The sequence below is a fragment of the Physeter macrocephalus genome, chromosome 9 (assembly GCF_002837175.3).
Source record: "Physeter macrocephalus isolate SW-GA chromosome 9, ASM283717v5, whole genome shotgun sequence".
NCBI classification, from domain to species: domain Eukaryota; kingdom Metazoa; phylum Chordata; class Mammalia; order Artiodactyla; family Physeteridae; genus Physeter; species Physeter macrocephalus.
The window spans coordinates 96,120,478-96,138,644 of record NC_041222.1 but is presented as its reverse complement, the minus strand read 5'-3'; the positions used below and the strand labels follow the sequence as shown (position 1 = coordinate 96,138,644).

The window sequence follows — 18,167 nt, the reverse complement described above, 5'->3', positions numbered from 1 at the left end:
GTAAAGTCCAGAGGCCTTGAACATATGGAAGAAGGAGGGAAAATCCTTCCTACAAAGTTAGGAAAGTGATTAGAAATTGTCTCTTGATAGAGCTGAAAAAAACCTTCAACTAGGATAGACTTTGCTTTCTCCTTCTCTCTCTAGCACATTAACAGACCTTGTAGATCTCAACATCTTGGGACAGAGGAGGTGGGGAGAGAAAAGGGATTTACACACTTGTAGTGTGATCAACTTATAAAAATATGGGGAAAAACAACAGAGTTTTAAAAGCACCTTTTGCACAATTAGCCGCTTTCAGATATAGTGGTCAACTCATTAGGCTTTAATGACCTGGTGAAAACCAACAACCGATTAGGGAATGATGGCAAGTCAGCAAAGCTCAAGTTGAACTTCTGAGACGACCAAGAGCTTTCAGGAGCAGCCAGCCCCCAAACTCCAAACTTCAATCACCACAGGGCAAACCTGACTTTTTCTTTCCTATCTTCTTAGCTACTCCATGCATCAAAGCCATTAGCCCGAGCGAAGGCTGGACCACCGGAGGGGCCATGGTCATAATCATTGGGGATAACTTCTTTGATGGCCTCCAAGTGGTGTTCGGGACTATGCTTGTGTGGAGCGAGGTAAGCAAAGGCAACGTGCTTCCCGGATTTTCTTGGCCCCAAAGACTGTTCTGATCTGGAGAAACGAGTAATTCTGCAATGTCAGCAGCATGAACACACACTACTGAGTACCTGTTATAAGTGGGGCGCCAGGATTAAAAGACATGTAAGCCACAGTTTACTGCAGGCCTGGACCCCTTAAAAAGATAAATATTCACTGCAGTACTGTTTATAATTGTGAAAAATTAGAAACTGGATAGATATTGGATAATAGGAGAATGGTTAAATGATGAAGTGTCATCATTCATTTAAAACTTTTATTTGAAATATTTTTCATGACACAGGAAAAGGGAACACACGCTATAATGCTAAGTGAAGAAAAAACAGGACAACGGTATCTATGGATGTAAAATCTAATTTTATAACACACAACCATAGAAAAGTACTGGAAGCATGCCAAAGATTAATAACGGTTGTCTCTGGGTTATGCGATGTTAACATTTTTCTCTTCGTTTTTCTGTAATTTCCAATTTTTCTACTGTGATAATGAGGAAAAACAGCAAAACAAGTTACAGAAAGATAGGTAACAGTGCTAAGTTTGTAATGGAAATTGCCAAAATCAGCTTGGGAGGTCATGGCAGTGTAGGAACGAGGGAGGGGGATGATTACAGGCGTGGGGGTTGGGTGGGCACAGGAGGCGAGAGGGACTTGAGCTGGGCCCATAGGAAGGGACGCGTAGACAGGTTGGGTTGAAAGGAAATTCCAGGGTGAGAGAGAGAAACACATGAGACACGGGGACAGGGCATTCAAAGCATCTGGGGTGTCCTGAGCGCACCAGTTTGCCCTGGATGGGGGAGGCGGGTAGCAGCAGGAGATGCTCCTGTGCTCAGTATCTCCATGATAACTTGTATAATAGGTATTTTATTTCTCTGCCTGTTCGTTCCTCAGCTAATAACTCCTCATGCCATCAGAGTGCAGACTCCTCCTCGGCACATTCCTGGAGTAGTAGAAGTGACATTATCTTATAAATCCAAACAGTTCTGCAAAGGAGCTCCAGGGAGGTTCATTTACACAGGTGGGTGAGAAAATGATTCCGAGGGAGACTGGCTCCTGGTTCACCTTTGCTCTAGTTCCTACCTCTACACTTTATAATCATTCTAACTCTTCTAGGTCTTTCTACTGGTGTGGGAAGTGCGGCCTGGGTGATAGGCATTGAACGGGGGGACATGTGAACCTGATTCTAGATTTGTATTTTATGTAAGCAATTTCTGCAGTCTGGGAGACGGTCATGGCACCTCATTTCAGGAGTCCATCCTTATGAATTTAATTCAGCTGGAACCATGCTAGATTTTTATCCAAGCAAATCAGATTAAAAAATTCAACAAAGTTGCTGGCTATAACTAAATTTTCTTGAAAAGGATTCAAGAAAGTTGCCTAATGATGCTGCAGAGTGATTCAAATTATTTTAAAATTTTATGAAAGTAGAAATTATCTAATTGGTTCAATATTTGTTGAATGCCTACATTGTATCTACTACTTTTTTCCCTCGTTAAAGGGACAGCGACATAGAAGACATGGTCCCTATTTGGAAATTTAGAAACTATTGGAAGAGGCAATGGTATATTGCACAGAACAGCAGGAGAGTTAGAGTGTTCAAAACGTTTAGTGTTTCCAGCGAATGGAATACGAGTCTCAGGAAGAGTGACTTTAATGTGGACTAGAGTAGTGGGATGAGGTTTCAAGAAGGAGATGAAACTGAAGACCATTGTTAAGGATGGGGAGGATTTGGATAGGTAAAGAGAAAAAGGAAGAGAGTTTCAACTATGGGACTCTGACGTGCAAAGGTGCAAAGGGTGACGTGTGCTTGTATCTGGAGGAGAGAAGGCTGGTTCAACAGCTGTGGGGATCCATTTAGGTAGAACTTATACCAGAACTTAGCTGAGATGAGCTAGGCATGGTGGCAGGGAAGGAAACCACAGAACAGCTCAAAAGTTCTGTACGGTGCCTAAAACAGGGTCACGTGACATTAAACAGGGTCACATGAAGTAAAGCCTGGGGAACTGATGTAAAGTTCGTGCTCATAGAGACAGAAAGTCGAATGGTGGTTACCAGGGCTGGGGGGATGGGGGCAATTGTTGCTTAATGGGTACAGAGTTTTAGTTTTGCAAGATGCAGAAGTTCTGGAGGTTGGCTGCACAACCAAGTGAATGTACTTAACACTACTGAACTGCACCTTTAGAAGTGGGTTAAAAGGGTAAATTTTGTTATGTGTATTTTACCGCAGTTTTAAAAAATGAAAAAAAAGGCCTTGTATGGGAGCTAGGACTTAATTTGGCAAGATCGAAGATGACATTGAAGGTTCCTATGTGAGGGAGAGTAACTCAAAGCTGTTACCTTAGGAAAAACGAATGCTGTTGATATATAAAGACTGAGTTAGTCAGGGGAACAGCTGAGGGCAGGGAGAGCAACTAGAATATTGTTACTTTGAAGAGAAGATAAGGGGAAAGAAAGAAATATAGAAATCAAGAAACTATATCAGACATATTATGAATTTCTAATAATATTATTTTATAGTGTATTCTTTCTCATTTGGACTTAACCTCCTGTTCTTAAGCGTAAATGTCAGGTTAGATATCAGTTAGGAGTAGGTGGAAGAGGGTGATTTTTAGGTATATATTTAACATTTTGCCTTTGAGGTTTTCTCTCTGCGATAGGCACGTCTTGGTTGGGTTACCTTTTTTTGTGGATCTGTGGAAGACTCTATGGCAGTTGCAATAAAATATTTACTATTCTAGCTCCAAAGGGACATAGTTTTTGAGTCATTTAAATGAGCATTTATTACATGCCTACCATGGGCTGGCACAGCTCTGGGCTCTGGGATATAGAAGTGGGCAAGATAAAGCCCGCCACCTTAATAAAGCTTGCATTCTAGAGGGGGAGACAGACAACAAGAACATACATGATATAATTTCAGATAGTGACAAGGACGGGATAGAGAATGAGGGAGGGTCTCTCTGAGGAAGGGGCATCGAGCAGAGACGTGTATCCAGAGACACGTATCGCAGGTGTGGAAATCTGTCTGCCTCCGTCCTTATCTTTTTGACCTCCTGTCCTCTCCATTCACATTTCCTCTGTCCCTGGACCTCCTCGGGGCTGTGTTTTCTGTTTGGTTCACCAGTGTTAGCTAGACTAGCACTTGGCAGTCAGTGAATTGGGGGCAAGTGTCTCAGGTAGAGAACAGATGACAGCCTGAGAGGTGGGGATAAGCCTGATGTTTAAAAAAAGAAAAAAAAAAAAGGAGCCCACATAACAGTAAAAATAATAGATGTTATGTTACATGTAAATCCAAACATTTTAGAGATAATGAGACATCGAAGAGCATCTGGTCAAACCCCCTCTGTCGCAGGTGAGAAAACTGAGACCCAGGGAGAAGTGACTTGCGCATTGAATTCAATGTGGAGTCAGAACAGGGACTCAGGGCTCTGGCCACCCTGTCTGGTGGCTTCTGTTTAGCAATGCGGTGTCAGCAAATAGTTCTGTTTTCCTGATGTGCTGAGACATCGTTGACTTATTCCCGAAGCAAATATCAGCTGAACGTGCCCCTTCTGCTCAGCCCTGTGCTCTGTGCTGGGGACACTGCAGACCAGTCAGACCAGGGGGAACCTTCCTTCCTCAACGTTATGACATAGTGAAATAAGCGTGAACTGCTTATGCTCTGGGGTCAGACTGGCTGGACGCACAGCTTGGCTGGCCTCTACATAGTTTTAAATCTTGCAGGAGTGACTTAACCTCTTAGTTTCCCCATCTAGAAAATGGGCTACCTACCTTCCAGACCTGTGATGAGGACTGACTAATACGGTGCATGGCAACAGTGGTGTGCCGATCAAGGTTTAACAGCCAGCTCTCCAGGGGAAAGTGGCGGGGGAGCATTGGTTTGTAGCATTTGCTGATTTCCATGGTGCAGGTACTCTCACCATGGCTGATTTCAAGCTCCCAGTATGACATCAGCTAGCTCACAGCATTCCTGAAAATTTAACCATCTGCTCTCATGAGCTGGTACACACCAGGTCTAGAGCACCTCTGCATGTAAAGCATTTGAAATAGAGAGCAACTGTATCTTATTATTCAAAAGGTGTATATTATTAATATTATTCTTGCTATTACTGTTATCATCACGGAGGCTGACTTGAACAAGGAATTACAAATGTGACGAGTTGTATAGGATGCTGGGGATATATGTCAGAGGAATCTTAAAACGATAGGGAAGGTTAAGGACAGTTCAAACACATGAAACAGTATGTGCAAAGCCCCTGTGGTAGGAACGAACATGGGATATATTTGATGGCCACTATGAACAGGGAAGAAAGAATGTTAAAGAGAGGTTGGGTTCAAGGGAAGAGAGGGTTGAGCCTGCTTGTTTGGCTCTACCCCAAGTGCCATGGGAGCTGTTGGAATAGTTAAAGCTGTGATTGCCATGATCAGATATGCCTTTTAAAAGAGCATTCTGGCTGCAGCAGTGAGAATGGCTTGGAAGCTAGGGAGGTCAGTTGGAGGCCAGTGTGGTGGCCCCGGCCAGAAATGATGGCAGCTTGGACTGGAGTGCTGGTGGTGGGGACAGGCAGGAGTGGATGAAATTTAGGAGGTAACATTGACGGGACTTGATGATTGATTGGATGGGGTGAAGGTTGGGGAAGGAAGGGGAGGGGACGACTCTCGGGTTTCAGGTTTGAAAAATTGGGTGGGTATAGCTCAGAAAAGTGATTTTTAAAAAGGTATAAAGTGCTAAGGGAGTTCAGAGGAAGGACAAAATACTTCCAGCTGGCGGAGAGGTGGGAAGGTTTAATATTGTAAAGATGTCGATTAATGAATAAATTTAACACAATGCCAATCAAAGTACCAACAAAACATTTGGGGAAACTTTACAAAAGTTCACCTGTAAAAGTAAAGGTGCTAAAGTAGGATCCCGCATTTTGAAAAATGAGAGGGCCTTGCCCTACCAGACTTTAAAACCTATTTTAAGTTTCAATAATTAGAAGAATATGGGGTTTTGCAGGAACATATAGAAATGTCATGCAACAGAAGAGAACACTTAAAAATAAACAGTTTTTGTACACACGAATAGTATAAATACAGAAGCATTTGTATGCATGAGGAGACATCTCAAGTCAATGAGGAAAATATGGAACGTTTAACAAACGGTGTTGGGCCAACTAGTTAAGCATTAAAAAAAAAAGGTTAGATATCTAATTTCATATCATAAACTGAAACATATTTAAATTAAATATTTTTAATTAAAAATGTAGGCATTTCAAAAATTCTTATAATTGAGGCTTGCTAACCTTGATCCCAAACACAGAAACCACCAAGCGTAAATATGTTATTACATAAAAAGAAAATTTTTGCATGTCTAAGTTTCCCTCATTAAATCAAAAGGAAAAGGACAAACTGGGAAAGTATTTGTTACATATGACATATTATCTTACATATAAAAAGATTCATTCATTTGTCCAGAAAACTTCATTTTATGCCTACTCTTTGTCAGCCATTATGTTATATACGTTGTGGATAACCAGGTGAACATTAGATATCTTATAAATTAAGCAGAATCCCCCCCCTCCCAAATTAAAAGCTAGCGAGGTACTGGTGGGGGAAGGGGGTGTGGGATGGATTGGGAGATTGGGATTGACGTATATACACTACTATGTATAAAATAGGTAACTAATGAGAACCTACCATATAGCACAGGGAACACTTCTCAGTGCTCTGTGGTGACCTAAATGGGAAGGAAATCCAAAAAAGAGGGGATCTATGTATACGTATAGCTGATTCACTTTGCTGTACAGCAGAAACTAACACAACGTTGTGAAGCAACTATAAGCCAATAAAGATTAATTTTAAAAAGCTAGCAAGGAGCATCAGGAGTTAATTCAGGAAGGAATATAATCAAGCAATAAGCATGTTTTTAAAAATCCCAACCACATTAATAATCAAATAAAAGCAAATTAAGGCAACTACAGGATAACATTTTTTTTTCCTATCAAGTTGGCAAAGATTTTTTTTAAACAAATGAAAATGCCTAGGATGGCAAAATTAGAAGAAAGTGGGGACTTTCTAACATCCTACTCTAGGAAGGTAGATGGCTCCAGGGGAGTCCCCTAATGGTACTAGCCTTAAAAAAGTGTATGTACCCTTTAGCTCAACAATTCTACTTTTAGGAATGTATACTTGGGAAATAATGGAGTTTGCCTGAAGGTTGTTCATTGGAGCACTGTTTATAATCGTGAAAAATTAAAAGCATGCTTAGTGTCCATTAGGGAACTCATTAAATAAATAACAAAACATCCTTACACTGAAACACATTTTAGATATTAAAAGTAATGCTGTGGATGGATATTTAATTACATGAAAGATGTTGGTGATTTTTTTTTTAAAAAGCTTAAAAACTGTATGTACAGTATGGTCCAATTTTATATATATATATTATATAGATATGAAATATATATAATTTTTTCATATATATGAAAAAATATAATATAATTATATATTATATATTAATATATAATAATTATATAGAATATAATTATATATATATTATATTTATATATATATATATATATGAAAAAGAGTAGTTGCATTAAAAACCCAAGGTGTGAAAGCCTGCATACTAAGTTGTGGTATACTAATGGTGGCTTCTGGATGTTGATATTATTATTTAATTTTTTTCATTTTCTTTACTTATATTTATTATTTTCTAACAAAATGAAGTAATTTTAAGCTAAAAATTAATGAAGAAAATATATAAGAAATTAGCATCACACGTTTAAATACTGAAACAGCACACATCGGCAATCTTGATTCTTTAGGTACAAAGAAAGTATTTCCAGATGAAGCAGTGAAACTTCATCCTTCTCGCCTTTGAGAAGGAAGGACCTTGGGAGGCAGTTAGGGGTGATGCAGGAGTATACGCTTTCGCAGTCAGAGAAGAAAACAGAAATACAAACACGGTCCAGAATAGCTCAGGAGCCTGCTCACTCTCCCTAAAAACTTCCACTTTGAGGTTCCTGGGCCGAATGCGACTCGGGTTGGTGGAGACAAGCGGCTGATGTTATCCAAAGAGGGGACCAGACACCACGGGAAATGGATGGGTGGTCTCTTTTCTGGTCCACTCAGCTAGCAGCCACTAACATGGAAAAGCTAATTTACAACCCATTGGGAATCCTAGACCAACAGCTGGAAAGGCAGTGGCTTCCCCTGGTGACTGAAGATGGGGCTGGGGCCTCCTCCAGGGAGCCTTCAGGATCGTGGTGGCCTTCTCCCTGTGAGGCGTTCCAGCCAGCCTGGCCTCAGAGCCACACGTTGTGAGCCCCTTGGGAATCAGCTCCTCCGGTCCCAACCAGTGCTACTACAGGAAGATGCTTCAGAGACCACTGAAGCCTGAGACACAACACTCAGCTCCGTGGTGAGGTGGAAAATATCACATTGATTCCAGAGGAAAGGGAAACCCTGAACCTAGAGGGTTTTAGTGGGGATGGAGTGAGATTCCGGGATGGGATGGAATCTAAGAGGGGCAGCGGACTCAGACACAAGGCCTGCTTCTGGATGTGGGCTGTGTCATCCATGTCTTGTTTGTCCTTTTGTCAAGTCACCTCACCTCTCTGAGCCTCATTTTCTTCATCTGTAAAGCTCTGGTGCTAATTACACTATGACCCATAGATGTTTCCCGAATTTGGCTGAGGATAAGAATCATGCTGGGCCCCGCTCCAGACATATCGAATTGTGCTCTTCTGGGAGGGTCTGAGAATCTGTGTTTTAAACAAAGAAATGCGTTTGGGAAACCTGAGTCCTGCTCATCAGGCTGCTGCAGTGACTTCCTGGCTTGTAAAGTATTCAACAACACGGGGCAGTTCTTTTGAGACTGACAACACGAACACGGTCGTATTTACTCTTAGGTGGAATCTTCTAGAAAGAGACTCAAAAAGCAGGAGGTGGGAAGGCAGCCTCCAGAAAACCTCCCCTCCCTCAGCCGCCACCCCACCACACACATCTTATGGTTCATGGTCCAACTGTTGATGGTTCCTGTATCCAAGGATGCACCACAATAAACCCAAGCCTGTTAGATGGAACTTACCTGGTATAATTAGACAAAATGCAGTAATCAGCTTTCCCACAGTTGTTGCTGCCAAGTACAGCATAAACAACATCAGGGCTCTGAAAAGCAACACGTTTTCTTCACACATGTGACTTTGCAGGTCTATTTTCCTCCGACCACGATTTGCTAAAGTGCAGCCTGCTGCTGCAGAGTCAAGAGATCCACACCAGGATCCAGCTCATCCAGAAAGGTCCCATTTCCTCTGCCTGGTCTGAGACCTAGAGATGGTACCAGCCAAGGCTTAGGAGGGACGAGATCCCCTACACCCCTTGCAGACTTTTCTACAAAAAACTGGCAGTGCAGAAATAGAATCCTGGTAGGGGCACCCAGTGGGACCATGGTTATTGGTTGTTCAGTGTACTTCTTGTCTGTCTTGAGGATGCAGGGAGAGAAAGTCTGGAACAAGGCATTTGGGGGTAGAATTTCCACCATCTACAACTGTAAAAATCTGTACCATCCACAGAAACCAGTGAAAAATCATGATGCACGAGTGGATGGCAGGTCACTGAGGGGTAGATGTGCACAGCTTTGCAGTATCTTCCTATGACCTTTTGCAGAGTCTGGGTTTCACATTTGATTGCTGGTTAAGTTCAGACAGAACTTCTAAGAAAAAAAAATGGTGCTAGTACTTCAGTGATCACGTCTGTCGTCTACTGAGCACGTAGGGCCAGGCTCTGTCTTTTGAGCTCATATAATCACCACCTTTTCCCGTGTTAATGGTCCCACTCATATCTCAACTTTATAGATGAGAATCCTGCTGCGTAAGGTCACCAAGCTAGGTCCAAACATAGCAGCCTTATCCCAAAGTTGTGCTCTTAACCACTGAACTGTGCTACTTACCAATAGTGTATAGCTTCTTCGAAGAAATTACGTTAAGGCCATTATTTGGCTTCATCCGGAGTTTTACTTGGCAAATGCCAGTGGCCTTGGCTCTCTGGCTGTTACTCTGAGGAAGTGCACGGGAGACAGGCCTGGCCAGTGAGCATGGAGGGGGGCTCAGAGGATGCCTTACCCGTGCCCTAGTGTTCCAGATTGCTAAATGGATATTTCTATTTCAGTGTGATATGTAGGCTTAGAGCCCATGAAGTGCTTTGAATTCCCTAGAAGTCACAGAAATTATCCTCTTCATGAATAACTGAAATTGCAGAAGGCATAAAAGTATGAACTCCAGTTTGTTATTAAACTTGAGAAAACTTAGCATTGGAATGGAAGACAGTCAGTGACACAGAGTTTAGAGGTCTGAATTTGAGTCTGAACTTTCCAGCAAATCACCTAACTATTCTTCACCTTAGTTTTCTAACCTAAAAAATAGGAAGATACCTATCTTACTGGGAGGATGAAATTACGTAGATATGCAAAGGTATTTTGTATAGGAATATACAAATATGAGCAAAATTTACTATTCTAAGTGTTTGGCTGTGGGATACAGAGTTCCTGGGATGAGTTCTTGGTAGCTTCCTTCCTCACTGCTGTTTGATCAAGGGTGGACTTGCTTTTGCATGCCTTCTCTTCTGTAAAAGGTGGCTTCTTCTTGAAAGACCCACCATATCACGCCTTTCATATCTGGGTCAAGATTAGAAATCAGGGTTTTTAGGTGACAGAGTAGGCCAAGGCAGCCCGAGAGCATGGGTGCTGTTTGCAAGTGGGCTGAAGGGGAAACAGGCTTTCAAAGGAGAGGCCGACAGGGCCCAGCTGGCCCAGGTGCAGGCTCAGGAGCTGCTTCCCAAGGTGTGCAGTGAACTTAGAAGCTGACAAAACACCCTGGCTATGGAGACACAAGTAGAAGCCAAAGGATCCATGTCAACTCACCTCCTTCCCAGAACAATTCCTATGTTTTACTTTTTTTTAAAAAAAATACCTTTATTGGAGTATCATTGCTTTACAATGTTGTGCTAGTTTCTGCTGTATAACAAAGTGAGTCAGCTATACATATACATGTATCCCCATATCTCTTCCCTCTTGCGTCTCCCTCCCTCCCACCCTCCCTATCCCACCCCTCTGGGTGGTCACAGAGCACCGAGCTGATCTCCCTGTGCCATGCGGCTGCTTCCCACTAGCTATCTATTTTACGTTTGGTAGTGTATATATGTCCATGCCACTCTCTCACTTCGTCCCAGCTTCCCCTTCCCCCTCCCCGTGTCCTCAAGTCCTTTAGCACAAACAAATGCATTTGACTTCCCTGTTCATTATTTGGGCGAAAGCATTAATCAACAAGAAAAGGGCCAAAACCAGGCAGCAGTTGGGAGGAGAAATGGGAGGCCTAGATGTTTCCACAGCCCTGCCGCCCACATCATACCCTGCACAGCCTCCTCCCCGAGGCTGGGCATGGGGCGTGGGGTCCTGCTTCCACTGAGCCGCACTGCACAGATGTGCACGCTGGATGGCAACTGTTAATAGCTCACCCACTTCACGTTTCTTCTTTTTTTTTCTTATAGCATTATCCTGAAAAAAAAATCTCATTTAAGAAATGAATCTGATTTTTACTTAAAAATACCCAATTCGGATATCATAAAGGGGCCCAAGTACCAGTTGTTCCTGGTTTGCACTAGAAACAGGTTGCATGAAGAGCCCTTCTGGTAGCCTGTAGCTTTACTGAAGTTAAAACTCCCACTGTCCGTAAAATTCGGATCCATCATTCGGCTGAGTCTGAGGAATGATGTCTCCGTTGGAGGCCCCAGAATAGGGGGCTGTTGTTTCACTAGAGACATCACAGCCTCTTAATGGCCTGGTGGTCTCAGCTATAATATTCTAAATACACATTACAGAGAGCAGAGCATATTCATAACTGCTCTGTGGTGGCATTTAGATTTACCCTTGAAATTTATCTTTAATTTTTACAGTTGTCTCCTTAACCATGTATATCACTCCCTTCTTCAAACAATCTGTCTTGCTGCTGCAGTTTTTCTTGAAACCAAAGCGTAATTAAATATTAAATTAATATTTCATTTAAAATTAAATATCAAAGGCTTCCGTCTAATCTTTCACTTGTGCACTGCTATTTCTCACCTCGTGTTCTCATTCCTGTATCCACAAAGGCAGGTACCACCTCTTAATAATGTGTTCCTATATTATCTTTGTTCTTCTTCTTTTTACACTGGTGACACTGAACCTTTGCTACATTGAAACAAATGGATGTAGGGAGAGATTTCAGTGTAGCAAAGGTTAAAGACAACTGAATTCAACAGCCCATGGCCTCAACTCCACCCATCTCCACTTCTCAAGGAAGAATTTCATTGCACCAAATAAGTAACAGTCTTAGAATCATATAATGCAAGAGCTTACAAGGGGTCTTAGAGGCCATTTAGCCCAACCTTTTGTTTTTGCAGAGACATAAAGCAAAGTCCACCTGCCCTTGAAGGTGGTGTGATTGGTCAGGGTTAGGAATTAAGGCATCCCAGGAAAAGGCCCGCTTTATCTCTACCACACCATCAAACGCTATGAAACTATTTAACTTGGGAGCATTAAAATGCCAATCGAACATAGCCTTGAATCTTGGACACCTGAGGAGTATGGCAGAAGGAAGATGAATAGATGAGAAAATTGGAAGGACTGGGAGAGAAAGAGAGGAACCAAAATCATAGCACAAAGAAGGCAGACCTCACAGGAATCAATATGTTCAGATCAAAGCACTTTGAAGACATAGACATTGAGGGAAGAGCAGAATGGAGACATCCTACAGGTGGCATGAGGGCAGGAGCTAGTCTGTGTGCATGCATATTCCTCCCCAGGCAAACAAGGCTGTTTTACTCCTTCCTGTCCTGTCAATAGAGAGTAAATGTCTTTGACCAGAGCTGTAGGGAGCGGTGTTCCTCACGCATGTTTTCCTCCTCAGCCGGCACATCAAAGTCCATCTTATGGGCTTCCCTGCTGGCGCGGTGGTTGAGTCCGCCTGCCGATGCAGGGGACGCGGGTTCGCGCCCCGGTCCGGGAAGATCCCACGTGCCGCGGAGCGGCTGGGCCCGTGAGCCATGGCCGCCGCGCCTGCGCGTCCGGAGCCTGTGCTCCGCAACGGGAGAGGCCACGACAGTGAGAAAAAAAAAAAAAAAGTCCATCTTCTGATCTGGCAGTCGCGTTACACAGATTTTAGTTTTCTTGAGCAGGATTCTTTCTCCATTGCTTTCTTTATTCTTGGAGAAGGTTGGACTTTAGACTTAGGACTGGAGAGATCGTCTAGTTCTGTGTCCTGGACCCCTTAGTGGCCCGTGGTCTCTGTGATAGAAGTGAAGATCCTTTGCTGCAGATAAACGCACATAGCTGCAGACACACAACTAGGCTCGGACTTCTAGACTTTTGTTGGCCTCTTGATGGCCATCCATAGACTCTGCAATGTCCTAGGCTCCAATTGAAGACTTACTAGTGAGGAAAGCTGCAACCCAGGCCAACATCCCAGAGTGGCAGCCTGCCAGAACACTCAGATCTCCCTCACCCCATCATCTTCTTGGTCTCTTCTCAAATTTCTGTAAAGGAACTCAATCGGCCCTTGATATTGCCACCTTTGTGATAAGTACTTCTGTTGGTCAATGGCAGAAATGACCACCTACCTGCAAAGTCAACACCGTCTTTGTTGAGGGTTGACCAGAACTCTAACCAGGAGTCCCCCTTCCATGTTAGCCAGTGTTCCCTCTATTTCTAGGAAACAGAAGTAGAGGCATAAGCTGGGGTAAGCATTATCTTCTCTCTGTGACTCCTCCTAAGGAAAAACAATCATATAGAATTTATCCATCTCACCAACGCTTTGGGAAAATTAATGTTGAGCAACAGCCAGCTTTTTTTTAAATGAGTGGTTCCCAGGGTTAAATATTTTTAGTTAAATACTATCTACTTATAAAAGGAACCCTTCACACATTGCTTATAGTTTATATCTAGTCGTTGGGTCCAAGATACGTAAGTAACCTCATATATTATCCCTGCAGTCAAAATAAGAAATGACACGTAAGATCCAAGCTCTCAGGAGAAATATTATGAAATCTCAAGGTATTGATGAAGTTTTTCCAAGGCTGATCCAAATGGGATTTAGATTCTGTGGCAGTTGAAATGTGTATTATTAAACTCCTTAAGCAAACCCGAATGACTCCCAGTGGAGGATTAAGACATTCTATGTATAGCAAAGGCGAAATTCTCATGTCTGAGTTTTCTCTATTGAATTCCCCCTTGATTAGCTTCTGTAATATTTAACTTCATGCCATGCCATAATTATTTAATAAAAGGTAAATATAAATTATATTTCAGTGGGGATATGACCTTTTACCTTAATGTTATGTTACTAAAGAAAGACATAGATAAATAGAGCCTATACATTGAGGCCTATTTTTAATTTACTGTGTTTTTGCCTTGCCAGCATTTCTCTATGTCCCCGTCAGCCAAGGGGCTAGCAGGACTTCACACCATCCCCGCACTCCATGTGGTAGCAGAGGCTGTAAATTCACACTGATGATGGCAGTTAATGATCTGGTTGGCCCTTAGAGACAGTCTTGGTGCTGGTCTCGGGCACCTCATTAGCTAATTGAGGTTTACTTGGCTCACACCAGGCCTGAAAAGTCAGAGAGCACCCAGGGAGGGGGGAGGGGGGAGGGGGGAAGTCGGGACTCAAGGTGAGGCTGAAGCGATAGGAGGCCAAACAACTGGTCTGATGCGACGTGAGTTTGGAACCAGAGTAAAAGTTGTCCAGTGCAATCCTGATGTTTTGAAGGCTGAACCCTTGAGGGACTGACTGATTTTTCCTCTTACAGTTTGGTGTTCAGTAAACGGTTTGGACTTCATGATTTTTACTTCACAATTGCACTTAAGTGGCATGGGGTGTGTGTGTGTGTCTGTGTGTGTGTGTCTGTGTGTGTGTGTGTGTGTTCACAGGCACATCCGTGTGATTATTCCCTGTCCATATAGATATACGTGACGGTGTGTGTCACTGTCTTTCTCATCTTGGATACACACAGAACCCATCCACAGGTTATGCCTGTGAAGTTTGGCAGGAGCCTCCAGAAAACACTCAACATGAGAAATAGATGAGTATGTCTGTTTTGCTTATTCAGTTTAAAACGTGAGTTGCTAACCCAGTGTGGTCAGGAGAGTCTGCTATTTCTGACTTAGGTGGGGAGCGAGGAGGGGAGGGCAGACGAGATGAACCAGACATCACCCTTGTGTCCTGGGGGTTTTCATCTAACAGGGACGACGGTGGGTACAACCGTGTGATAAAGTCTATGAGAGAGAAAGCATTAGGCGCGCCGATTAGAGCCCAGCTTTAGCAGATACCTCTGCGCGCGGCAGGAAGGACCCAGGAATAAGGAGGTTATAGCGGCGGCTGAGGGTGGACCGCTAGGGCTCTAGTGAGAGGGAGCGAGAACCTGTCGCCCATGCAGATGGAAGAGAAAGGACAAGGACAGTCATGGAGACAGCGGGGACCTTGGGGAGGGTGGCCAGATTCTCTGCCTTATGGGCTATTCCCGTACTTGATGCTCAGCACGGTGTGAGTATACCCATATTTAAAATTTCCGTTTTCTCCATGTAAGAAAATCAGCATCTTAGGTAATGAAATGGTGCATATTTGAAAAAAGACGAGGCTATGATTGATTTAGACCACTTTTTCACTAAGTCTGCTCACCCCGCAGCGCTGGGACGCCGTTTGTGTTTGCTGATTGATACCAAATGGGGCTTCTCTCACCCTCAGGGTTCTGGGCAGGTCTGCACTCTCTGATCTGCCCTTTGCTGGAAGCTGCAGAAGGAGTCTGGGGAGGGGGCAGGGGGTGCAGGGAGTGGCTGGGTGGGAGCAGAGGGTAGCATGGCCACTTTCAACACTCTGCCCTTGGCCAACTCCAGTCCAGTGGCGAAGGCCAGAGGGGTAGCCTTTGGCCCGGGGGCTGCCGGCATATCTAGCGGGGGCTTGGAATGACATCTCTGGTTCTACAGCAGAAAAGGTGAAGAGCACAGGCCTTGAGATGATAGAATCCAGGGTACAGATCCCACCTTTACTGCCTGGAGGTGCATTTAAAATGGGGATAAAATCCATGTCTTAGGGTTGTAATGAGGATTGAATGAGCTAATATATGTAAAAGGCGTTAGCATAATGCCTGTAACATAGTAAAACCTTCATTCTAACAGAGATCGTAACAATTTTCATTATTGAGTATTATAGCCACTAAAAATCCTACTATTAAAGAAAAAGTCTTCAGAAATTGCTGACATTATAGTGCTAAGTGGAGAAAGAAAAAAAAAAAACGGTTTACGGAATGCTTCCAATTATACACACAGCTATTCTTACATGTGTTTCTGGGTAAGATGGTAATCTGAGTACAAGTGTTTAATCGGCCCCCATCCCCAGGATATATTGGAGAATATTTTCAAGAAAACATAAAAATAAGGGAAATCTGGTATTCGTGCGTGAAGCTAGGCTGGTCTCATCAATATGCCAGAAATTTTGTGCCATTGTGCTGATGTGTGCAGATGGGGTTGTGTTGGAGGATGTGTGACATTCCGCTCGTGGGAAAAGAAGAGCTGGGCCAGGAAATAATGGGGGAAACCCTGACAAAACCTCCCAGCTCCCTCCCCCAGAGTGAGAACAAGCGACACAGCAGAAACTAGATCTTGAATGGAAAGAGTACACTCAACAATTCCATGTCCAGAGAAGTTGTCTTTAATATGTGAGGAAAACAGAAAGACATTCTCTTATTTCAAGGGCGCTGACAGAATTCAGTTCTTATTCCTACTGAGGTAACCTGACTGCTGGAGAACTGATCAGTGAGGAATGCAAGAAAGGAAAAGTTATGGTACCACAGGACCACTGGTCAGCAGAAAAAGCGGTTAAACATATAGTATCTGAATTATTGTTAATACGATGACAAAGCTTAACATAAACATGAAAATTAATGTCTTAAAGGGACAGATCATAGAAAATCTAATAATAGGAATATTAGCTGAAGAGGATGAACCATCAACAAAAATGCAGAAGTACAGAGAATGAGGTGGGGAGGTTAAGGGTAAGCAACAGGTTTTTTTATATGTGGAGGGGCTCCATAGACTCAAACAATTAGGCAAAATAAAATACTTTTATAGAAAGCCAGAGGGACTATTTTAAATTAAAATAGGATGTGCATCTTGCTAATCACTAGAGAAAAACATATACATTAAAAACCTATTAGACATACAAGGAACATGTGGAAGGATAAATTTATAGTAGCAATTATGTATAAAAGATGTTAAATAATATGATCAAAAAGATAGATTAAATAATACATTGAAAGCATTTCCCATGGAAAACAGACAAGACTAATATGAATTCACAAAAAACTTAATAAATTTCAAAAGGCAGATATTCTGCAGGCCACCTTTTTGAATCCAGTGCAATTAATTAGAATAAATAATTAAGAGTTTAATACTCAATCACCTAGAAATTTTAGGATATTCTCTTTGGAACTAAAGGAAGACAAAATTAGAAACAGGACTATTCCGAACGTTGTAACAAAGTTGGTGCGGGGTGACGGATGGTGTGGAGGGTCATAAATAGGAGATTAGAAATTTTAAACAAATACTATATTAGATTCTATGCTAAAACAGTTAAAATCTTAATGAAATGCATGATTTCTTGATGGCTCATGGCTATTCAGTGTGAGTAGCATGAGGTTGGGGTATCTTGAATGGGAGGAGTCTACGGGCCATCCAGGTGGACATTTCCAGCCAATACTTGGATAAATAAGGCTGAACCTTGGGCAAGCTATCTGAACTGGAAATAAAGATTTGTAATAGCAGGTAGCCTGACATGGGAATCCTGGGGGCACTAACGAGCTTGCTGAGGAAGAATGGATAGGCAAGCAGAAGACTGCCTTGGCAGCAAGAAGCATCAGATAGGCAGAGGAAGAGCAGTCCTCAAAGTAGGTTGCGATCGCCTGAGTGGAGCGGCAGGGGTGAAACAGGGCAGCGTGCATTCAAGAAAGCCAATGAGTGGAAGTATTTCCAGCAAGAGAGTTTTTCCAGTGTCAAATGCTCACTTGAGTTTAAGATAAGAATGGAAAATTTCCTCTTGGTTTGGCTAAGATGTTATTGGTGACTTTGACAAGAGCAGTTTCACAGGGGTTCTTTCAAACTTTGAGTCAAGAGATAATATCCATGCAATATGAGTTTTATAGTGCATAGGATGAAATATAGAAAGCTTCGCAATTTCTTTTGGCTAAGATGTTATTGGTGACTTTGACAAGAGCAGTTTCACAGGGGTTCTTTCAAACTTTGAGTCAAGAGATAATATCCATGCAATATGAGTTTTATAGTGCATAGGATAAAATATAGAAAGCTTCGCAATTTCTTTTTCTTTTTTTTTTTTTTTTTTTTTTTTGCGTTACGCGGGCCTCTCACTGTTGTGGCCTCTCCCGTTGCGGAGCACAGGCTCCGGACGCGCAGGCTCCACGGCATGTGGGATCTTCCCGGACCGGGGC

General features: G+C 42.7%; 1 protein-coding gene across 1 annotated transcript in view; it reads left to right on the top strand.

The window, feature by feature from the left end:
* EBF2 (EBF transcription factor 2) overlaps positions 1-18,167 on the top strand; it is a 194,055-nt gene that overhangs the window by 154,416 nt on the left and 21,472 nt on the right. The window contains exons 9-10 of the mRNA XM_007127693.2: positions 490-620; positions 1,548-1,674. Of these exons, the coding sequence (XP_007127755.1) occupies positions 490-620; positions 1,548-1,674 (258 nt within the window). The remainder of the gene's footprint in view (positions 1-489; positions 621-1,547; positions 1,675-18,167) is intronic.